The 24,107-nt window shown below is 50.8% G+C and overlaps 1 protein-coding gene across 1 annotated transcript in view; it reads right to left on the minus strand.

Annotated features, from left to right (window-relative positions):
* Positions 1–19,201, minus strand: part of IQSEC3 (IQ motif and Sec7 domain ArfGEF 3) — a 36,502-nt gene extending 17,301 nt beyond the window's left edge. The window contains exons 1-4 of the mRNA XM_074983779.1: positions 19,071–19,201; positions 8,498–9,259; positions 8,166–8,425; positions 3,350–3,511 (exon numbers count right to left, since the gene is read on the minus strand). Coding sequence (XP_074839880.1) covers positions 3,350–3,511; positions 8,166–8,425; positions 8,498–9,253 — 1,178 coding nt within the window. The 5' untranslated portion in view covers positions 9,254–9,259; positions 19,071–19,201. The remainder of the gene's footprint in view (positions 1–3,349; positions 3,512–8,165; positions 8,426–8,497; positions 9,260–19,070) is intronic.
* Between the last annotated feature and the right edge of the window lie 4,906 nt (positions 19,202–24,107).

Raw genomic sequence — 24,107 nt, forward strand, 5'->3', positions numbered from 1 at the left:
GTTCTCAGGCTGCCGTGTGTAATTTGCACACACAGATGTCACAGCCGTGCACTCCATCATGATCCCAGGGTAGGTCTGTCACTCGCTCAGATGCTCTCTCTGGGGTACACAGAGCTGCCAGCGGAGCACTTGTGAGAATGTGACTCCTTGTGCCGCTGAAAGAAGGAAGGAGAGCATTGGTGATAGCACTGAACACCACAGATGGAGCACACCTGGACAGGTTGCTGACGCTGGCCACTAGGTCACATGGCCCTGTGAAGAAGACCAACCATCTAGGCGTTGGCCATTAGCTGTTACTGCCCTGAGCAGAAGGACAGCTGGCTGGATGTAAGTGTGGGGCCACTGTGCTCTGCCCCAGCCCCAAAAGGGTAAAAAGGGGGTGCACTTGTCCCATGACAACAAGTCACAGAACTTTTACATCCCTCTATAAAAGGGACCCATTGATTCTCCTTTGCCTTTGCTAAATGCTACGTGAGAGGAGGACAGTAGCCAGATACATTAGCCCACCACAATGCACACACACTCACAGCTCTCCTGACATGCCCAGCGTGCTGTGTAATAATCACACAGCGTCTACGCTGTATTTGCACAGGGATGCATGGCGCAGGCAGGCTCTAGGGTAGGAATGTTTCTTACAGAGCCCTCGCACATCAGTTGTTTACCCAGGAGACAGGTAAGACCATTGCCAGTGGGGGCTGATGCACAACCCTAGGCTAGCAGGAATTATCCACCTACTGCTATTGCAACAGCCCTCTCTGCACTGAGAATGGGTTTGGATTTTAAGAGGCTCTGTCTGGAGATGCAGCCCACACATTGCCTGCTGGAGAAAAAAGCAATTACTTTTAATTGTGGCACTCAGCATGAAATGATTTGAGAGACCGCGTATCTCAATTACGGCTGGATCCATTCGCACACAGAGTATGAAGAAGGAGGGCAGGGTACATGGCCAGGTACCTGTGACAGTAAAATAACCCTGAGATGTAACATGGCATTTATGGCAGAGATGGGCCTTGAAAGCAGGATCCAAGCCTTGCTCCTGGTTTGACATCTCTTTCTTTCCCAGGTTTGTGGGAGTCGGGAGTGGAAGCGGGATTTGAGGGTCTAAATTCAGCTCTGTTCATCAGAGGTCCTAGCTGTGGAATCTGGGTGTCAACGTTAGGGAAAACAGGGAGAGGACGGGCACCTTGTTCAGGTCCATCTGTGCTTTATAACAAGGTATTTAGTACAAACCTTCCACCCCTAAGGAAAGAAGGATCTAGCTGAGAGCTAGGACACATGCTAACAGAAATAACCTTAGGGCCCATGCTGAGCTTCTCTGGAGGGCTGGTGCTGAGCGGTTTTGTTGTCTTCCAGTGACTTTAGAAACAATCTCACAGGATCAGGTCCCAAGAAAGGGAGCTATCCCTGCTGCTGAGGAGCGGGACTTAGCCCACACACAGGCTCAAACCCTCGCTGCTCTTGCTGTTCTCAGGAGAGTTTGTCTCTGGGTCTGTCCCTAGTGGTGGTGTTTGCTGTGGTCCGAGAGCAGAGTGGGAGGGGTTCCACTCCTTCTACCACCCTCCCCTGCCCCTTCTGAGAGTGCCCCTGCCCCTCCCCTATATGAGTGAGCTGAAGGGGAATAGATTCTTCAGGGCCAGGCAATAAAGAAAACCCAGGCCAGTCACCTGGGCCAGTAGTGAGGGAGACCAGCACACAGCCTGGGACCTTTGGAGAACTGGTCTTGGAGGAAAGCCTGACCTCTCATGTGTGGGCCAGAAGACCAGGTAAGACTCATCCTGTCCCCCTGCTCCATCCCAAAGTCAGGAGGCAGCAGCTGGGCCGTGCCCTGCAGACCATGGTGGGGAGGAGGGTTGAACTGGCTGGAGGCAGGTGCTGGGGAAGCAGATAAGGACCTGAAAAAGCAACTAGCAGTCTCCAGCCTGAAATGCAGGGCTTATGGAAGGGGCTCAGAGAGCCATACGACCTGCAGGACCAGAGAAGAACCAGCGTGAGCAGAGGCTAGTGGAATGACCCACCAAGGGCAGCAGCTGCACCAGAGCAGAAGGGGGTCTGAGGCAGACTAAGGAGGCTGGGGGACCCCACAGAAACAGTGCTGGAGGAAGCTGTGGGGAAAGACAACCTCAGCCCACGGAAGCAGGTGAAATGGGACTGTTGGCCAGCCTTCGGGGATGGCAAAGGTCATCACAATTCCTTACTGGGGTGTCTGTTAGCCAAGGTTTTCCAAGCACTTCACAAATCCCCATAGCTTGACCTCCCCCCATTTCTCAGCCCCATTTTACAGGTCTGTGACAGAGGTGGGGATGGAACCAGCTCTCCTGACTCCCAAGCCTGTCTCCCAACCACGAGGCAGCACCTCTCTTCCCCTTGTTACCCCCATCACCCCATAGAACACCACAGGATCTTTAACTAACCCCCGAGGAAGCTGTGTGGCTTCATCTCCCACTCACTCAGCTCAGCGTTACCAGCGTGAGCTCACTCAGGTCGGAGGTTATAACCTTAACCCTAGCTGGCTGCAGGAGCTCTGGGGGAAGAGACGCTGAAAGGCCAGAACAACTGCTGCAGCAGCTCCAAAGAAAGCAGACACGCAACAGCTCCTTGGGAGGCAGGAAGGCATGCATGTAAGGCAGCAGTGGGCAACCTGTGACTCACAGGCTACATGCAGCCCTCTGGGGATCCCCCTGTGGCCCATGCACCCCTTCTCTGTTTCTCTCCCAAACACACCTCTCGCGCTGAGGCACCGGAGCCCTGCACTTCCTTCTGCCCCTCCCTCCCAGCGCTTTCCGAGCACCCCAAATCCACTGATCCATGCTCCAGTCCCACTTCTTCCCCTCCCTCCCGGAGCTGGAACACCCCAAGTCAGCCGCTCACAACTGTTCCAGCTCTGGGAGGGAGGGAGGGAGAAGGCTGGGGTGGAGCATGGATCAGGCAATCTGTGGTGCTCAGAAAGTGCTGAGAAGGAGGGGGAGGAGTAGGAAGGGAGGGGCTCTTGTGCCCCAATGCGTCAGAGGCCTAGGGGAGGAGGGGGGCTGACAGAGGGTGCACAGCACCACAAGTGGAATCCCAGTGGGCTACAGGCTTCTGCAGCCCACTGAGATGAAGGAGGGCCACTCGTGCGACCCTCTCACTCTTTCTGGTTGTCCCTCTGGAGCACACTCACTGGGGGAGGGGCGGGGAGGAGGGGAAGGGCAGGCACACTCACTCGGCGTTGGAGGGGCCATGCAGGGCCCGTGGGGGCACATCCCCAGAGTGGGGAGGGCGGAGATGGGGTGGGAGCACGCCTATTGAAAGGGGGCTGGGAAGGGGGCCGGGCACACTCAGAAGGGGTGAGGGGTGGATGCGCCGCACTTACTCCAGGACGTCTCTGTTGAACTGTTTCTTGCTGTTGCCCAAGAACTCCCCGATCATCTGGCGGCTGAGGCCCTTGCGCTGGAGCAGGAAATGTGCCACCCCGATGGGCGTGTCAGGGATGAAGCCCCGGGAGATCAGGAACTGGATCCCTTTGTCTGGATTTCTGGAAGAGAAGGGTGGGGACGGTGAGCTAGACACTCCCTTTGGGGCACTGCTGTCTCTGGCAGCAGTCCCCTTGGCCAGTCCTCTCCCACACTCCTGCCATCAACGCGCATGCTGGAGACAGGCCTGGGACAGGGCACGGCCAGCAGGAGATCCATCTGGCTTCACTCTGCCCCTGCTGCGTCACACATTCAGGGGATAAAAATGGTTCTGACTACAAAGACAGAAGCCCCTGTGGCACCTCTCTACAGGCGCTTGCAAGTGCACTGAGAACAGGGAGATGAGGGCACAGCCTTCCCTGCAGCCCCCACCCCCAAGCGGTTCGGCGTGCCATGGTAGTATGTTTGAGTCCGTCCGTCCGTCTGTCTGTCTGCTGCTGTAGCTCTATGAGAGTTCCACGTGTGTGACTGTGCAAGTGCTTGTTGTTCTGCAAGCGGCTGGGCCTGAATGCATGTTGTGCACATGCACTGTTGTGGGCAGGAGCGTCTCTGAGATCATGGGTGTTTCTGGGCATAAAAGTGTGGGTGTGGGTCACCCACACGCGTTTGCCTCTGGGTGCTGTTATTTCTGTATCCCTGGGAGTGCCTGTGTCTTCCTGTGTGAGAGTGTGAATGTCTGGGTCTGGCACAGAGGGACGTACTTGAGGTTTGCATGCATCTCTTTTGCCCCTGCTCCCCCGCCCCTCTGGCAGGCCATCACGCCTCATGCACTGCAGCCGGTAGCACTCTGGCTGGCTGGCTGGCTGGCAGATGCACCGGGGCATCAGTGCACACTGAGATGGTCTCCAAAGCTCTTGTCATTCTCTGACCCAGGGTGGCAGGTGCTTCCTCACAAGGGAGGCAGGAGGGTCCCATTTCTGTAGTTAGCCCCGGTGCTGGGGAAAGTTTAAAGGGCTCAGTGAATGAATTTGCACAAGTGGCTTCCTGGGGCAAACAGAATAGTACCAAGTGCCTGATTCCTCCCTGACTTCTACTGCTTAGAGCTTCCTGGTGATCAGGGACTGAGCACACGACTCATCTGTACCCAGGACGGAACTGCGCACCAGAGAGTGCACCACCCACCCCTGTGGGAAGGCCCCCTAGGACAGACAAGAGTGCATGTGCCGGTATTATACCTAGTACCATGGAACAGCATGAACTGAAACCGATGACTTGATAATCCTTGTAGAAAAACAGCAATTCAACCCACGCAGTATGCACATGGGAGTTTCATCCAGTACCCCACGGGTGAATACCTCCTCAACACACCGTGTGCATGGGGCAGAAGGCGCTTGCCTGCTGCCCCACAAGACTTGTACATCGCCTCTCAAGTGTCAGTGCAACAAGCACTGCCAAGGGGTTGTTCGTGCATGGGTGTTAGATTCAAATTCAGCCACAGAAGTGCTGGGAAAGAGCACTGCTGGGGCATCTCAGCAGAGGACAACACAATGTCCAAATGCCAAGGGCTGGCCTCTGCTACTCGTGCGAATCCAGAGTAATTCTACCGAAGCCAGTGGCTCTCCTCTGGCTTTAGCCCATTGTGGCCGAGAGCAGACTGTGGCCAGACAATGGAACTGTCTGGCCATGGGGACGGATGGATGGGTTGAGGAAGGACCATGCAGAAAAAGTAAGACACAGGACAATGTGAAATAAAGTGGCTCCCCTCAGCCCCAACACTTCTTCATTCCCAGCTCTTCCTTAGCTGCAGCCAGAACATAATATGCTCTAAGTGCTCCAAACTGCCCTGAACTAAAGGGAGTTTTCCACCTGTTATTGTCGGGGTGGCATTTGTTCCCCAAAAAAGGCCTAAAAGGCACCAGGCACTCTCAAGCAGCACTGTGACTGAATGCCACACACCAAAATACTGAGTGTCTCGGTGCCGCTTTCCTTCCCTTCTTGTATCCAAGTGGCATATCTTACATCTCTACTTACCTCACTTCTGAATTTGGCCCCTGGCGTTTCCCTCTGTTGCTCAGAAGCTAAGCATAGCCAGTATGTGCTGCAGGGATCCTACAGCCCTGCTGGCTTTCCCTCCACCCACACAGCCTGCTGCCCACGCACTAACAGTTATTAGAGCAGCACTGCATCATAAGGAGCTCTCCGGTCCAGGAACTCCACCCCCTCGCCGTGCAGAGTGGGGACAGGGGAAAATGCTGCAGCATAAATGCAATCAATACATTCCCAGGGGGCCAGTTCCAATCCAGAATATCACTTGCTGAAAACTCTGCCGGGGGACCACAGAGCACAGTGAGATTGTTAATAAACCACAGAGCCTTTCGCTTTTTGGTCAGGCCAGAGGGAGCCGAAAATCAATACCGTTTGATGGCAATACATGAAATGGGTTTCCTGGTCCCGGTCTAGTTTCTAGTGTGTCCACATCACTGTAACCACCAATCAAGTGGCCTCTTTGCTGGAAACCTTGGGGGGTGGGAGGGGGAGATAAGGAATGCATGGGCCACATGGACTGAGTCACCTTCTCAGCCCCAGAGGGGGTCCTCTTTGGGGCGCATGGGTGTGTCTCCTCAAGAGAAGCTTGTCCTGCTGCTGCCCTTGCTGGGAAGTGATGAGGATCTACAGGAGAATTATCTGTCCAGGACTGATGAGTTGGTCCCTTTCCCTCTCAAATACATGTCAGAGAAAACCAACCCTAATGGGTGAGAGGCATGAGACTGGTCACAAGAGGGTAGAAAAGGGTGACCAGGAGAATGTGGTTCTGAACAATGTGCATTTCATAGGACTCCAGTCACACAGAGACCAAGGAGCTGTGGTGGGCCTGGGTCAGTGAGTGGAGTAAGACAAAATGCAGCCAAGAAGCTGCTGATTCATCATGTGTGCCTCGGCCAACTTGACTGCAGGAGTAGCAAGGAAAAAAACATTCACCCCTCTGCCTTCCCATCAGCTCAGTGCTCGTGTCAGCTATACACATAATGGGAGCCAGACAAAAACAGATTGGTGCCAGCACAGTTGTCAGGCATGTCTATGAATATGTAAGCATTTAGCTCACACAGAACTGAGTTCTGAGTCCATCTCAATAACATCCCCATTCAGATACAAACTGGCCTGAGACCTGTCTCTGAAAACAGTCAGGCAGACCTGACCCTGTCTTCTATGTAACCAGACCCATGTGCCCCAAATCCAACTCTCGCATCCCCTGTGTTACAGTCTCCACATGACTCCCAGCCAGACCTGAGGACGTTCCAAGCCTCTTTCTGGCAGATTATGCTCAGACTTGTCCATGTTCCATTCCCATCTCCCATCCAGATCTGTGTGTGCCCCAAAAGTGTCTCACAACCATGTGCCCCAAGGCTATCTGGTAAACACCTAATATAAGGGTTGCTCTGGGACCAGAGCACCCATTCAGAACCCTGTGTCTTCATATCATTCACTCCACAATTCACAGTGCAATCCATCCATAGGGAATCACTCTCCTGGCTCCTATCCATGCTCCATAAAAAGACCCCTCTTAATGCACACGTGCAAAATTTCTCCCTAGAATACAGTCTGGGCTCTCGGAAATCATTCTTCTAACGTTGCCATCCAGGGACTGGATGAATACCAAAGTGAAGAGTGACATGATCAAATTATAAAAGGGCAAAGAACTGTATTTCCCAGGGGTTCAAGGCAATCAACAGAGTCTCACTTAGAAGCAATGAGGCAACCCAAAGTTCCTCACAGAGTCTCAACTGCCTTCCATGAACCGAAGGTACGTGACCTTCCATGTTACCTCCTCTGACTCTAATCTCTAGGCAGCTCTGCCTTTGCTTTCACACTGACAGCGTTTTTCACAGGACATCATTCTGAGCTGTGCAATAGATTGCGATGACTAAATTGGGTCTGTCAGGTGAAGAATTCTCCCCAAACTACTGAAAGGAAAACAGCAGCCAGGGTCCTCTCTCTCAGCTAGTTAAGTTCTCAGCACTCTAAACACAAGTCCTCGGTTCAGCTCTCATTCAACAAAGCCCCACAGAAACCACAGCTTGGGGACAACTTCCATCCAAGAGTGCCCCGTTGTCACTAATGAAGGGGGTCGTGCGTCCCTACCCCAGCTGGGCAAACCCGTGACCAGGTTTCCACCTTCAGCATTCTGGATAGTAACCCTGGAGTGTGAGGTTCACTCCCCAGCTATGATGGAGTATCAGGACAGCAATTAGAGAACCTAAGTTCATTACAAGTTGAATCTCTCTAATCCGGCACTCTGACCCAGCAACATCTCTAATCCAGCATGATTTTAGTTAGCTGGATGAACATTTATCATGGGTGTGGCCAAGTTTCCTGTGGTCCCACAGAGTTTCTTTACAACCACCAGTCCTGGCTCTCCCTGTTCTGTGCTATTATTTAGCTCTAATTTACCCCAAATGTCTTCTAAGAGCCCAGTAAGCAGTGGAAATGTTGGCAACGCGCTAAACAAGATGACCGCCTGTGGTCTGGCAAATTCTCTTGTCTGGTACCGGTCAGGTCCCAAGGGTGCTGGATTAGAGAGGTTCAACCTGTACTTGTAGGGCAAAGCCCTGCACTGTGGATTGGGGACCTGATTTCAGGTGCTACCTGGTTTCAGTCTAGAACACGAAGATTTGCAGCTAGGGATGAATCTAGCCCAATACCATTTTATAGCTTCTTATTGGCATTAATGGAGAAAGCTGTGTGAGATTAAAGGATTTAGTCCAATTAGCCACTTACATATTGAAGAGGTTCAGCCCAATGCGGTAGAGCCGCTTCCTCATGGTGTCTGTGGAGAGTGTGGGAGATTTGCAGCTGGCTGGATTCTCACAGTGGTACCGCGGGAGGCTTAGAATCATGGCCTGCAGCGCTTCCTTCGAAGACACCTCAGAGGCTGACTTGGCTGACGTGGAGGTGCTGCTGCTGCTCAGCTGTTCAGAGTTGTCAGCGATTTCAGACTCGGAGCCCTTGCTCTGCCCAGTCTCATTGTTTGAGTCAAACTGGAGTTTCTGTATCACCATTTGTCCTGGCTCAATCGCCCCTCCCCCCAAACCATTGGTGTTAACATTCACCTCGGTGAAGGTGTGACTGTTCTGGAGGACCCTGGAGTCTGGCAGCCCTTCCAGGGCAGCCTGGGCCTTTTTGTCTTCCTTTTCCCCATCCCCTGGGCTTTCTTCAATTCTGGCAGCTTGGGAGAGCCCAGCCTGGGCACTGCTGCCAAGACAGTTCGCCATGGACACCGAGGTAGATGATGAGACCGAGATATTCTTGTTGTCAATCTGGACCGTGACATCCCGGAAGGCCATCATGAGGGTGCTGCTGCTCTTGGGCAAAGTATCAGTCAGCAGTCCTTCCTCCTTCTCTTGCTCCTTCAGTTCAACTTCCAAATCCTGGTTCGGCTGCATTGAGCTGGCGCTGAAGGTCTCTCTGATCTGGTATGAGCTGCCATCTTGAAGGGAACACATCGTCTTGAGGCTCCATGTACTGAGAGCATCATCAATAGACTTGGCCAGGGACTGAACCTGTTCTGTGAAAGAGTCCTCCAGTTCAGTCAGTGCCCCGCTGATGGTAACTGGTAAAGATGGGGATCTCACCAAGGGGATGCCCACAAAGTTGTATCCTTCCACCAGGGCTTTCTCAGCAGAGAAGCTTTCAGAGTTCTGGACCCGGACTTTTCTCAGTGAGATTCGGCGGGGCATGCGGCTCTCCAGCAGGGAATTCCGGATCTTCTCAAAGTTTTTGCTGAGTTGGTACTGGCGGAAGGCAGTCTGGATGGTGCAGGCTGCCCTGCGAGAGACCAGGTGTCCTCCATACTTGTGCTCTAGCATTTCGATCTGAAACACACACACCAACAAGATTTTTAATCGACTTTTGAAGGCTGGCCATGACCCCAATGGAAACACTGATTAGTTAGCAATGACACTCAGCGAGACCTCCAATACTCCATTAGCCCTTCTCTACACTGCGGTGTCCTGAGCACACCTGCTGAGATTGCGGCAGAATGAGGTCCCTCACAGCAGTGCCCAGGCCATGACTGCTGGAGCATTGATGGTACGGGGGCCCTCAAAGCTGTGCTTTGGAAATGCCAGCTGGAGTATCCACTGTGTAAGCTTCCTCCCAGCTGATCCCTGACAAAACACCAGCAGTGCGAGCATCCTCACGGCAGTAGCCTGGCAAAGCCAGCGGAGACACTGGCACTGTGAACTGTAATACGGTGCTGTCCTGGCAATGGGACACCAGCCTGTGAAATTACTCAGAGAAGAGTCTTGTCAACACAAGCACAGAACTCCTGCAGTGTAACCCTCCACTCGGCAGCAGTCTGAAAGGGCCCAGCCCATCCCCTCTCCCAAAGCTCCATTAACACATCTCTGCCCCTCAGCCAAGTGCCTCCGGAAAAACAGGATGTCACTGTGAACAAGAAAAAGCTAAGGAATTTTAACCATGAAAGTAGGGCTGAGATTAAAGCCAATGGAGCCAGGCCCATGAACAAGTGTCCTCAACTTCCACAGCAGTCAACAGGCATTGCAGTTGCTCGGCATATGACACGATGCAGTCTATCTCTCTCAGAGTCACGCTCCTAACTAAGCTCCACTCTTTGCCCCAGAGCACTTTGTGTTGTTCAGGTACTAGCTCCCCAGACGGAAACAACTCAGGGAGGAAAAGGAAAGTGGTCGGAATGTGAGAGACATTAAAGGATGAGAAAAATTATTAAGGATAAATGTCAAGAGGCTCTAGACTATGAACTACCTCCTGAGCTGCTAACTCCCCTCCCCCTGTGCGTGCGCACACACACACAGAGTTAGGAGACATGACAACATTAGTCAGAACAAACCAGCCACTAGGCCTACCCTGTGCACTTCATTGCTGCCATTTCTGTGCTACCATCTGGCCAGTTTCCCACAGAAATCCAAACGCTATTTCCTTTTCCCAGTCTTGACTTCAGTTTTGCTCTGCAAGTGAAGCCCAAGACATGTACCAGAAGAGGATGCTATCTGTCTGCTTCATCCATCACCCCAGCCTTAGTCCTGGGGTGTGATCAGTAGAGGACAACATGGGAGCATGGGGAGGGAAGGGGATGAAGATGACGGATGATGCTGCTGAGGGAAGCAGAAAGAACAAGCCCTAATTATTCCTACTGAGACTGAGTCTAAACTGCTGAGCCTGGCAGGTCCCCTTTGGTGTCTTTGTTCTGGCCAGCACAGGTACACAGCAGAGTGTGTGTGTGAGATAGAGTGAGAATGCAAGGGACACTGTGAACACAGAACAGCCAGCACAGGTACACAGCAGAGTGTGTGTGTGAGATAGAGTGAGAATGCAAGGGACACTGTGAACACAGAACAGCCAGCACAGGGAGGCTCAATTCTGCATTAACATTTAAGCAGTTGTGCAACCACCACTTACTTCTCTCTACTAAAAAGAACAAGGGCAAAGAAGGGAGTACGTGGCTAAGTGCCTAGTATCCCAAAGAGAGTCACCATCTGTCCTCCCGCACTGTCTGCCTTTCTGGTCCTACAGTCTCCAGGGGGCTGTGTGCAAGGGGTTTTTTACACACGCACTGTGGACAGGACCAGGTTCAAGCCATAGGCAGGCTACATCCGCATCTAGGGGCCCAGCTCCTGGAGTCATGTGATTGCATCAAACTCTCAGCTTTCTTTTTCTTTTTCAGCAGGCTTCCAGACCTCACCGCTGCAAAGCCAACCTTCAGAAAGTGAACAGAGTGTCTGCCTGCATCTGCAGAGAGCTTAGAACAATAGCTTTAGAAATGCCCCAGACATCTCAATAAGCTATAACTCCAAGAGCTACAGCAGCAGGAGTGAGGAGGCTTTGGTGGATGCCAGCCCAGGAAATAACTCTGCGTGGTAGGTGAAAAATGCTCTGGACTCAGCCTTCCACCCCTACAGATATACTCCAGCTGCTGGGTTAAGGCCTATAGTCCCAATTACTGACACCCTTCACTTCACCAGGGGAGAAAGCACACTGTCCGTAAGGGAGTGAGCACCCCACTGCTGCTTCCAAACAGAAGGAAGACCGTGCCACTCCGAGTGGGAGGTGGGGTCCACATTGCAGGGGCAAAGCATGTCTCAGGGCCCTGGATTGTCCCACGCAGCCTTGACTGCAGAGAATGACAGCTGGCGCCTACCCACAAGGGCCAGATTCTCCTCTGCCTTGGACAGTCATTTACACGAATGTGATGTGGGGGCCAGAGCAGAGTGGGAACCACGTGGGCTCGCCTAACACTGGTGTCAGCAGCTGCCCCAGGTGAAGTGCAGCGGTGGATCTAGCCCTGAGCCATCACTCAGACTTGCCCTGGAGCACACCTGCTTCGCACATCCAGCTACTCACCATGTAGCACTGCAGAACCAAAGTCGAAGCATCTCCATGCCATTTACTCCACTCCCACCTGCCCCCCCCCCACAATAATAGCGGGGCTAGTTGTAATGATGCTGGGGCTGGCCTAGGGTGCAGGAAAGAGCAGAGGGTTGGTGGGAGGGAGGAAACACTTTCTGAGACTTATCACATCCTGAGCTTACCCCTTGGCCCCACCCCACTTTAACTCAGCATATCATCAGAGCTTTCCAGTCCACATTGTCAAAGCGGCACAGTCCCCTCACAAACAGACCCAGTCACTGCTCTGTCCCACCGCCATGAGCAAGTAGGGCCTATCCTCTTCCAGGAAATTTCTGGAGAATGTTGGAGATCACTTCTTGCTACAAGTGCTAAAGGACCCCACCAGAGGTCGTGCACAGCTCAACCTCCTGCTTACAAACAGGGAGTAACTGATTGGGAAGGTATAAGTGGCTAACAACCTGGGAAGCCATGATCGTGAAATGGTAGACTGCAGGATCCTGATCAAAGGAAGGAAAGAGAGCAGCAAATTACACACCTTGGACTTCAGAAAAGCAGACTTTGACTCCTTCAGGAACCTGATGGGCAGAATCCCCTGGGATGCTACCACGAAGGGAAAGAAGTCCACAAAAACTGGCAGTATTTTAAGGAAGCCCTATTGAAGGCACAGAAAGAAACCGTCCCAATGCGCAGCAAGAGAAGTAAATATGGTAGGAAACCAGACTGGCTTATTGGGGAAATCACTGGAAAACTTAGGCACCAAAAGGGAGCTTACAAAAAGTGGAAACTTGGACAGATGCCTAGGGAGGGATATAAAAGTATAGCTCGAGAATGTAGGGCAGTTATCAGGAAGGCGAAAGCGCAACTGGAATTGCAACTTGCGAGGAATGTGAAGGATAACAAGAAAAGTTCCTACAGGCATGTTAGCAAGAAGAAGGTGATCAGAGAGGGCGTGGGGCCTCTACTGGATGAGGGAGGTAGCCCAGTGACAGATGATGTAGGGAAAGCTGAAGTACTTAATGCTTTCTTTGCCTCTGTCTTCAAGGACAAGGACAGCTCCCAGACTAATGCGATAAGTGATGCACTGTGGGATGAAGGTGGACAGCCTTTGGTGGGGAAAGAACAGGTTAGGAGCTATCTAAAAAAGCTAAACATACATAAATCCATGGGCCTGGACCTAATTCATCTGGGGGTTCTGAGGGAGTTGGCGTATGTCATTGACGAGCCCTTGGCCATTATCTTTGAAAAGTCATGGAGATCGGTAGAGATCCTGGATGATTGGAAAAAGGCAAACGTAGTGCCCATCTTTAAAAAAGGACAGAAGGACGATCCAGGGAACTATAGGCTAGTCAGTCTTACATCAGTCCCTAGAAAAATCATGGAGGGGCTCCTCAAGGAAGTCATTTTGAGGCACTTGGAGGAGGGGAGAGTGATCAGGAATAGTCAGCATGGATTCATGAAGGGAAAGTCATGCCTGACCAATCTGATTAGTTTCTACAATGAGATAACTGGCTCTGTGGATAGCGGAAAATCAATGGATGTGATTTCTCTTGACTTTAGCAAAGCTTTTGATACAGTCTCCCACAATGTTCTTGTCAGTAAGTTAAAGGAATGTGGATTGGATAAATGGACGGTAAGATGGATAGAAAGCTGACTAGAAGGTCGGGCCCAGCAGGTAGTGATCAACAGCTCGATGTCGGGATGGCAGTCGGTTTCTAGTGGAGTGCCCCAAGGTTCAGTTCTGGGTCCTGTTCTGTTCAACATATTTATCAATGACCTGGATGAGGAGTTGGATTGCACCCTCAGCAAGTTTGCGGATGACACTAAGCTAGGAGGAGAGGTAGACATGCTGGAGGGTAGGGATAGGGTCCAGAGTGAGTTAGACAAACTGCAATACTGGGCTGCAAGAAATCTGATGAGGTTCAATAAGGACAAGTGCAGAGTCCTGCACTTGGGCCAGAAGAATCCCAAGCATTGTTACAGGCTGGGGTCCGACTGGCTCGGTAGTAGTTCTGCAGAAAAGGACCTGGGAGTTGTAGTGGACGAGAAGCTGGACATGAGTCAACGGCGTGCCATTGTAGCCAAGAAGGCTAATGGCATATTAGGCTGCATCAAGAGCAGCATTGCCAGTAGATCCAGAGAAGTGATTGTTCCTCTTTATTCGGCTTTAGTGAGGCCGCATCTGGAGTACTATGTCCAGTTCTGGGCCCCCAGTCATAGAAAGGATGTGGATACACTGGAGAGGGTCCAGCGAAGGGCGACCAAAATAATTAGGGGGCTGGAGCACACGACTTATGAAGAAAGGTTGAGGGAATTGGGACTGCTTAGTCTGCAGAAGAGAAGACTGAGAGGGGACTTGATAACAGCCTTCAACTTACTGAAGGGAGGTTGCAAAGAGGCAGGAGAAAGGCTGTTCACAGTGGTCACGGATGGCAGAACAGGGAACAATTGTCTCAAGTTGCGGTTCGGAAGGTCCAGGTTGAACATAAGGAAAAACTTTTTCACTAGGAGGGTGGTGAAGCATTGGAATGGTCTACCCAGGGAAGTAGCGGAGTCTCCATCCCTGGAGGTGTTTAAGTCTCACCTCGACAAAGCCCTCATGGGGCTGATCTGATGGGTTTGGTCCTGCTTAGGGCAGGGGACTGGACTTGATGGCTTTTTCAGGTCTCTTCCAGCTCTATGATTAATAAGCAAGGCATACACACATCTATATATACAGACGAGACCATATACTAGACTCCCTGCACCAGGGCAGGGATAGAACCCAGGAGTCCTGATATAGATATGCACACGTGTGCACACATACATACATACACACACACACACACACACACACACGCACGCACACGATTGGAAACAAGGAAGCCCATCCTGTTGGGAGAGAGGGGAGATGGGGAAGTAGCCATTTGAGAGAAGAGATAATAATAGGACACGAAACCCAGCAGAACTATGGGAAGCAGCAGCCTGGTAGTTATCCAAGTTTTCCCAGCAGGTGACAGCCATTTGGGAAGTGTAAAACATTTGCTCCATTCTTATCAGAGTCCAGGACAAGACGTAATGGCTGACCTGAAAGAAAAGGCAGATTCATCTGAAGCACAGGCCAGTTTTTGAACAGCAGAGGTGGACGGCATTGATTTTCAGGGGAAGAGGCAGGCGCCACCTGTGAGTTTAAGAAAACAGACCAAAACCCACTGGCACCCAGTTACTGCAATGCCTGGCACTCGCTAAAGCACTGTAAGCTGTTAGGGAAATTAATGCCAAAGGTATTCCCAATCTGTGCTGCTTTCTAAAAGCCCTGCTCAGAGCTCTCAAAGGCAGCCAAACTATCAGACAATGTAGCACTTTTACAGAACTTTCTACCTCAGAAACACAAAAGGCTTTACGAAGGATTCTCGGTATCATGATCCCCATTTTGCAGCATGGGAAACAGGGACATGGAGACTCGTCAAGGTCACACTAGTTAAGGAGCAGAACCTGAAAACTCCCACTCCAGCTCTCTCCCCCCAATCCCTCTTCTGGCCCCCTTAGGATCAGGCAGCTCAGTGATCTCCTGTATTCACATTTGCTACTGGCCCCATTTTAAGATTTAGCACAGCCACGGGCGCATCTGCGAGTGGAAGAGCAGGAGCTTACGGAAATGTGTCTGACTTGTTCGAGGAATCGTTTCTTTCCCCTGCGGAGGTGAGAAGAGTCACACAGGCTTGGCCTTGTCTCAGTCTCAGTCTCAGTCTCAGTAAAGCCTAAGAATCACATGTAATTGCCTGTTCAGAACTATTCTTCTCTAGTGAGTGATCCAGCAGCCAATGGCAAAGGAACTGAAATAGCAGGAGGGAGGAATTAAAAAGAATAATTAGCTTGACATGTTCCTGGCCCTCAAGACAAGCACCCAGTGGCTGAAGCAGGAAGAGCTGGGAAATTTCTCTAGCCACGAGGGATAGTGCAGAGGGAGTTGTTACAAGCCCAGCCTCAGGCAAACCCCAGTACCCAGCCTGGGTGGGAATGTACTTGCGACACAATCCCTGCGGCAGCATTGCCCGCAGCATGTGCAGACTGACACAAATATCCCAGCTCCACTCTCCAGAAGCAATGGGCCTGATGCTGATATCACTTACACTAGTTTTCTACGCTGGTGCTGAGGTAGTCACCCCCTATTGACAACAGTGATAGTGGAAGGAAAAACAGGCCGGGTGACTGGATCCAAGCTGCCCAGTGCAGGCTAATTTGTCTGATGTAAGAAAGAAAGAAAACTGAGAACTCTGACAGCACTTTTCCTATGCACGTTCGTCCTGCATCTCCCACTCCCAGAGCCTTTTCTGCTAAGCACCCACAGCCCCACACAATGAATGGAGCAGCATTGTATTAAAAGGGCCAATGGTGAGGGGGCGATGTCCCTCGTATACAGGGTGTGCTCCATCTGCCATAGCCGCTGTGGCATTAGAGGTGGTGATGTGCTAGCGAAGACGCTGCCTTTCATACTTTGGACATACTCCATTACCCAGCTGACGGGACAGCTCTTCCGCAGCAGTGTTCCCTAACAGCTGAGCACTTGTGGGGCTGCCCAGAAGAGATTCAAGTACCACCCAGCTGATTAGCAGAGTGTTCACAGCTACCCGCAGTGGTCAGCCTGTACTTCTGTGGGTGGTGCACATCTGCACATGCCTCAGTGCACATCACAAAATTTACTCCACCCGTGGATGGAAAAAATCAGAGGGAACCGTGTTCAGCACCTCAACTAACTACATCATCTAATGTCCCGTTGTGGTTTTAAGGGGCTTGCTGCTGCTCTGAATAACCTGACAGGCTCCATCTCAAGGTCAGGCCTGCTGATGGGGGATAAAGGAGTCAACTGCCCTGGGGCCCAGCAGGTCAAAGAGCCCAGGGCTCCAGTGAGTACCATTGTTACTGTAGCAGTGGCTGCGGCTGGAGCCCTGGTCCTTTCAAATTGCTGCCTGAGTCCCAGGTGGTGCACCCCAGGTAGCACTGAAAGGCTTAAAGGTTGGAGGTGGGAGGTTAAGCCCCCTGCTCCACCCCTTCTGCCCAAGACCCTGGCCCTGCCCCCTCCAGGAGCATGGAGCTGTGCCCTGCTTGTCCAGGCATGGAACCAGCTCCCACTTCTCACGGTACAGAGAGCTGTACCCTTGGATGGAGGCAGACAGCCTTAATTGGTGGTCGCAATCCATTTGCCAAGATGTCAGCATGATGTTAGCAGGCAGAGTGCTTCTGCAGAGGCTCTCCTTTATATCCTGGACGTGTGCCATCTCCCGCATCTCCACCTTCCTGCCAACGGGCATTTCCCTTCGTGACTTGTGCACAAAAGTGGCTTGAAGCACTGTGAGGCACCTGCCCTCTTCCATGGCGAAATAAATACTTTAACCAAACTAGAGCAGAGAATTCAGCTTTTATGATTAGGTGGGTTGTAGTGGCAGTGTGAGGAAATCAAGCCCTAAGGGCCCAGTTCTGCCACCGATTCTAGTACTGAGCAGTACCTTACCAGACAGAAAGTCTCATGGAAATGGGATGACTCCTGACAGGAAACCTCATTTAAGAGGGGCGACTCCTGGTGTAAGGCCTTACTCAGGTGAGTGAGAGTGGCTGAATCTGGCTTGACCTGGTCTCTTCTCCACTCCGGGAAAGGCACCTCCTCCTGGGCAGGTCTGGGGTCCATCAAGGAAAGCCAAGAATGGAATGAACATGGACACTGCAATCTCCCTGACCACAGGAAAGTTGGTTCTGCCTATGGCAGAGCCAAGGTCCATGGAAGGTCAGTAATGAGAGGAGCCAGAATTGAATGAACATGGGGATAGACTCTCCCTGTCTCAGATCCTCCCAGGGCAGGTTTGAGCTATGTCTGAAATGCCGAGTTTGGGGCGCCTGTGCTTCAATGGATTTAGAATGAAGAGACCGTGGGTCAGATCCTCAACTGGTATAAATCAATGAAGTCTCAGGACTTGAACAGGGCTATGCCAGTCTACACAAGCTGAGGAACTGGGCCACCATAACCATGTGCCATTTGTGGTGAAGCTTGTAAGTTATCATCTCGCTTTCGCTCTCACTTTCTGTGAAACTGATTTCTGACCAGCTAGAGTTATATATACAGTGCACCATTCAGGCCCAGAGAGCCAAGTCATTTTTGCTGCTCATTATTTAGGGTCATTAATTAGACCTTTCTGGTTTAGGGCATGTTGTGTGCATTGTAAGGATGATCTCCCTGCAGCAGTTCCATGGGTGTGAAACCGCTCAGATTCAACTTTCATCCTCTAAATGGCTCCTGGGAGGAGAGGGAGAAAGGGCCCTCTGCAAATGCTTCTGAAGCAGAAATAATTCACCTATCACTGCTTAAAAAAACATCTCTCTACCACTGATCATAAGCCAGGCAGAGTGTGTCACTGCTGCCTGTTTAGTCTCTCAGCCTCCTGGTCTGCAGGACCTGCCTATGAAGCAGCCTCCAGTTGAGCCGCATCCAACAAAACGGATAGAAACATTCCTCTTTGAGTGAGGCTTTTGAATAGAAAATCTGCTGCGTTTTAATCCCCAGCCACACAGTGTTTGTGAGGGGTGAAGTTTCTTCTCGCCAGTTATAAGGTGGGAGCCTCACATCCCCTGCTGAGAGGAAGATGAGATGTGGCTAGATGTGACTGGGCTGAACTAGGCTAGTGCCTTGGGTGAAGACAAAAAGGATGATAATTTGAAAGAGCGGTCTGGTAAGTCTGCCTATCTGAAGAGCCACCGTCGCAGTTTTGCTCCTATTATTACTGATACACTGACAACGTGCTAGGCACTGTACAGAACACAAAGGCAGCCCCTGCCCCAAGGAGCCAACCACCTGCAGGCTCTATGTGAAGGCACAACGCTCTGGTAGCTCCTTTGGATGAAGGGCACCTGCATGCTCTGAGCACTCCCTGTCTTCTCTCCGTCAACACTGAGGGACCCTCGCCTTCTGGGACACCTGTAGCAGCATGGGCTCATCACCAGACATTTTCCTTGTGGGCTCTGCAGCCCTTCGCTGCCTGCAAGGCTTTCTCAAGCTAAAGTCAAGTTTGAGTAACTTGCTCCAAGGGGCACCGGGGTTGAGGTGAGGTGATGTCCTGGCCAGGCCAGAGGAAGCTGGATGAGGCCCACACGTGTTCCTTCCTTCATGATCCCTGCACCATGTAGGCCCAGGCCTGCTCTCTGATGAAGGCACAGGATGGTGACGAAAACTAGGCTAGCATGTTCACAAGGAAATGGCCCACCATGGTGTGAACGTGGCCCGCCCTCCCCATCCCTCTGTCCCATAGCCTGAGGAGGAAGCTGCTGTACCTGTTTATTCTTTAAATCAAGAGAGAGTTCATAATCGGAGGCAGCTGCATGGGAACACGTGGCCGTCCCTTTGCTGTGCTGCACTCTCACTGGGGAACCCGTGTGGTGGAGGCTGGGCTTCTGCACCAGAGGGGAGCACCCCGCTGCCTGCTCCTCCTGCCGCTCTGCATGCTGGGATTTTAGCGTCAGGGTGTCGGACCTGCCTTCCTGGCCACTGTGTCTGCCGGCCTCCTTCGGATCCTCCGTTTCATACCCGGGTTTCTTGCTGGTGGAACCGCAGGAATCGTCACTGTGAACAAAATGCAACGTTTTGCTTTTTTTATTTGGTTTTTGGATTTTCTACCCTCATTAACTGATCTTCACGTCAAATGTCCAGGGAGCCTGGGCTGCAGGTGGGAGCAGGGAGCGAATCAAGACCATACTCTGAACTAGCAAAAACACTGGCCCATCCCACCCAACAAGCCAGTAGGGTGTGCTACATACACCAGCTAAGCCAGAGTCATGTGACTCCCAGCTGCAGCTTCTCTGCCTCCCCAGACCATACTGTGATATAACCTCAGGGACTGAGCACTGCCCTGGGAGCAGAATTCATCTCTTTCCTCTATGTATCTTGTCCTAGCAACAGGTGGTCAGCCAACAGACATCATTTATGTGCCTACTGCTTACTAACCAATTGTCTGCTATGTTTGGGGACCCCTGTGATTATGGAGACTGGATCACAAAGAACCAAGGAACTTGTTTTAACTTCCCCCTGGAGTTTTTAAGGGCACAAGGAAACGAAACACAGACAGCTGAATCTCATGGAGCAGCCATTGGCTTCACTGCCAGAGCCACAGACCATCAGGAGGAAGCAAGACACGCTGGAAGCCCTAGGCTCCAAAAACACTAAAATAAACCTATAGAACAAAACATTCTTCAGTGACCTCCAGGTCTTCCATGTGGGAAACTATTCCATCCTAGCCCACAGAGCAGAATCCAACACAGATGGTTCTCAATGGTGAGAGGATCACATCGTTCTTCCCTTACAGCTGCCTCTTATGGACCCAGGGATAATGGCATAAAATCAGTGCCCATTAACAATGCATTCTAATGCAGCTGAAAGGTGCTGTGGGACACTTTGGGGTCTCTGTGTGTTTCAGCCATGGGACATGCTGGGAATTCAGCTGCTGACCTCACTTGCTAAGTGTTTTCTGAAATCAGACACATTGATTCTCCGGTGAAGTTTGTGATTTACAAAGGCTGATTCTCCACTTCAGTACTACCTTGGTGCCACTCCACTGTGGACAATGGAGTTACGATTTACAGGACTGTATAGACTAACCTGATCACGGCCTGAGCCCTGCTGCACTGATGTAAACAGGCTGTAAGTCCACTGACTGCAATGGAACTCTTTGGAGCTAACTGAGATAAGAATCTGTCCCTGGGATGTTATTTTCTCAGCACCCCTTGACATGCATGTACAGTATTTTCTACTACTTGACTTGCTTCTTGAACACCTCTGATACTTGAGTTGTAATATATGTCCAGGGCCTCTATAATGTCAGACTTGTTAACAAAGTCACTTCTTTTCAGCTGTACAATTCTGGGGAAGCCCAGGTGGCTATGGATTAAATTTCCCTTTTCTTTCAATGGGAGCAGGACTGGGTCCTACAAAGCAATCTTAGCTGTGTAACTAGGCTCCAATTCAGCAGGTCATTTAAACACGTACCTAAGTACTTTGCAAAAGCAAGATCACTGCAGTGCAGATGTCCCTTCCTGCAGTTCCGACCCTAGACAATTGACTAGAACATTGACTTTCCTAGAAGCACAGCTGGCCTCTGGGTCCCAGAAAATATTCATTGTGGCCACTGTTCCCTGTAAGCTCAGCCTTTGGGTGGCCACCCAGGAGAGAATCAGGTGCCTCCCAACTGATTAGCAGAGCACCCGCAGCTACCCACAGCCTGCAGCATGCCTTTCTATGGTGGTGCACACTCACTCATGCCTTTGGTGCACATAACAAAATTTATTCCATCAATGGATTGAAAAAAAATTAGAAGGAACACTGGTTATGGCCCCGACCCTCCGCACACTAACCATGTGCTACACTTTAGTAACATGAAGAATTCTACTGATTTCAACAGGACTGTCCACAGTAAAAAACTTGAGCATGTGTGTCAGTGTTTTCAGGATCAGGACCTATCACTCTCTGTGGTTTTACTTAATCTGTAATATGTTGCACAACTTTTGTTTTGTGGGCACTTCTCAAATGAATGGCTGCCACTCTCTGGGAGAGTCTGATATATGAATGAGAGAACAAAACACAGTGCTACAAAGATCTCATGTTTGGCTGAGCTATTATTTGTTAGGAGGATATTGGAGGGAGTAAGACATTATAAATCTTTTTCAAAGTCAAAATTGTCCTGGACAGTCACTTTTTTGTACAAACATAAATGAATTAACTATGCTATAAATGGGTAGAGTTAAGACCTTGTGTGCAACTTGAAGTGATTTGGAGTGCTAATCCAAACAACATGAACATCCTTGGTCTGGTCATGTAGCTTAAAGTCTGGAATTTCCTAGAGGTGTTTTCTGTTTGATGGGTGGTTAAAAGACAATGAAATGAAGGGACTTCACTTTTCAGGTCTCTGAAGCTCTGCTGGCATTATACTAATTGGCAACAGTGTTAAATTTCACAAAGGAACACTTTGGCTAGTCCCCAGAAGAACACCCCTTCCTTCTCCCAGAGGAGGACCATAGGAGATAGCTGTCTCCTAGATCTGCACAACAGCTACAGTGCATCAGGACTGGGGCTCCTACTTGCCAAGCTTGCAAGGGACCAGATCTCAAACTCAGAGGAAGGATTCCTCTTAGGCAAGTGAACGTTGGGTCAGACTCCAAGTGTTCAGCAGCCTTCTTCAACATGATCACACTTTCAATACACTGCTCACTCCATAACTAAGGGCTAGTGTCTGCAAAAGCTCATGCACATGCTTAACTTGGCATATGTGACGTGCACCATTAATTTCAATTGGCGCCACTCAATGGCTACGTCTACACGTGAAGCCTACATCGAAATAGCTTATTTCGATGTAGCAACATCGAAATAGGCTATTTCGATGAGTAACGTCTACACGTCCTCCAGGGCTGGCAACGTCGATGTTCAACTTCGACATTGCGCGGCACCACATTGAAATAGGCGCTGTGAGGGAACGTCTACATGCCAAAGTAGCACACATCGAAATAAGGGTGCCAGGCACAGCTGCAGACAGGGTCACAGGGAGGACTCAACAGCAAGCCGCTCCCTTAAAGGGCCCCTCCCAGACACAGCTGCACTAAACAACACAAAATACACAGAGCTGACAACTGGTTGCAGACCCTGTGCCTGCAGCATGGATCCCCAGCTGCCGCAGCAGCAGCCAGAAGCCCTGGGCTAAGGGCTGCTGCACACGGTGACTATAGAGCCCCGCAGGGGCTTGAGAGAGAGCGTCTCTCAACCCCTCAGCTGATGGTCGCCATGGCGGACCCCACTATTTCGAAGTTGCGGGACGCGCAACGACTACACGGTCCCTACTTCGACGTTGAACGTCAAAGTAGGGCGCTATTCCCATCCCCTCATGGGGTTAGCGACTTCGACGTCTCGCCGCCTAACGTCGAAGTTAACTTCGAAATAGCGCCTGGCACGTGTAGCTGTGACGGGCGCTATTTCGAAGTTAGTGCAGCTACTTCAAAGGAGCGTGCACGTGTAGACACGGCTCTCATGTGTAGAGTTAAGCACACACGAACTCTCTGCAGGATCAGGGCCTCGCCTCACCGCACCTGCCCATGCAACATTCCCTTTACTGGCACACTTTCTGACTTAATGAAAACTCCTTGACAAGATGCAATGTGCACATGCAGCATGAAATTTTCTAAGGGTCATAGCTTGATCAAATCAAACCCAAATTTCAGTGGAGCACTCAAAGGCTTTTCTCAGTGAGAGCTATTTCCACGCTAAATATACACTTTGCAACCCCCTATTGTGCTGGTTGTCAAGCTGTTCAGAAAATGGTTGTAAATCTTCCTGCTGCAGTGGGAGTCATATCTTTTTTTTACATTCTCTTTATGAGAAAAAGTCTGAACTGTTTTAACTCAGATGTAAAAAACAAACCAAAAAACATACTCCACCTTTAGGCAAGAGACCAGCCTTGTGGAATTTCAGTGGACTATGCCAACTTCAGAGAGGTAGGAGAAATAGAAAATGGTGACTGGAATGGTGCTTGTTATGCAACCTCACCTGCAGCATTTATGTTGCAGCTGCTCCTGCTATAACATTTTCTTTCAGTTTGCTCCCTTGTAAAGTAATGACATAGGGGTGGGTAGCTGTTCCCAGTCCTTCCTAAATGGAAACAGATTAACTTCCCACATGAGAAACCTAATACACTTCTTATGATTCAAGCACATATTGACATGAAAAAGAAACAAATACCCCCTACGTTGTTCCTGATCCTTAGCCTCTATCCTTGAGATCTGGCTGGGTGCAGACTGGAGTTTCACCCAGAAAGCATTTGAAACCGGTGGAAAAAGAACAGTGCTTTCCAGCTTCAGGGTGGTCTGACCTACAGGCATGCTATCTCAAGGCACGATCTTTTGTCTTCCTAAGCTAAACAGGGCTAGGGCCAGACAGTACTGTATGGAAGATCTCTAGACTTGCTGCAGGAAGTAATGTTCTTATTAAATTAGGGGTAGGGAACTTCTGGTGAAGCAGCTGCACACAGTTCATCAGAGCAAGCTGCTGTTAGGCCTCTGATTTATTTACCTGAGTGTGTGCACACATGGAGCTCTGAGGTGCCCAGTGGCCCCAGCTGGCAATTTCTAGACAATAGGAGCTGCAGGAAATGGTGCAGGTCAACCCACTACTTCCCGCAACTCCCTTTGGCAAGGAATGATGAACCGCAGCCACTAGGAACTGTGGGAGCTCCAGGTATGTGAACGTTTAGGTAAACAAAACGTCTGGCTAGAAGCTTATACTAAGGAACCGCATCCAGCCAAAGGGCCAATGGTCCCCCACCCCTAGTATTT

The sequence above is a fragment of the Carettochelys insculpta genome, chromosome 1 (genome assembly GCF_033958435.1).
Source record: "Carettochelys insculpta isolate YL-2023 chromosome 1, ASM3395843v1, whole genome shotgun sequence".
Classification (NCBI taxonomy): domain Eukaryota; kingdom Metazoa; phylum Chordata; order Testudines; family Carettochelyidae; genus Carettochelys; species Carettochelys insculpta.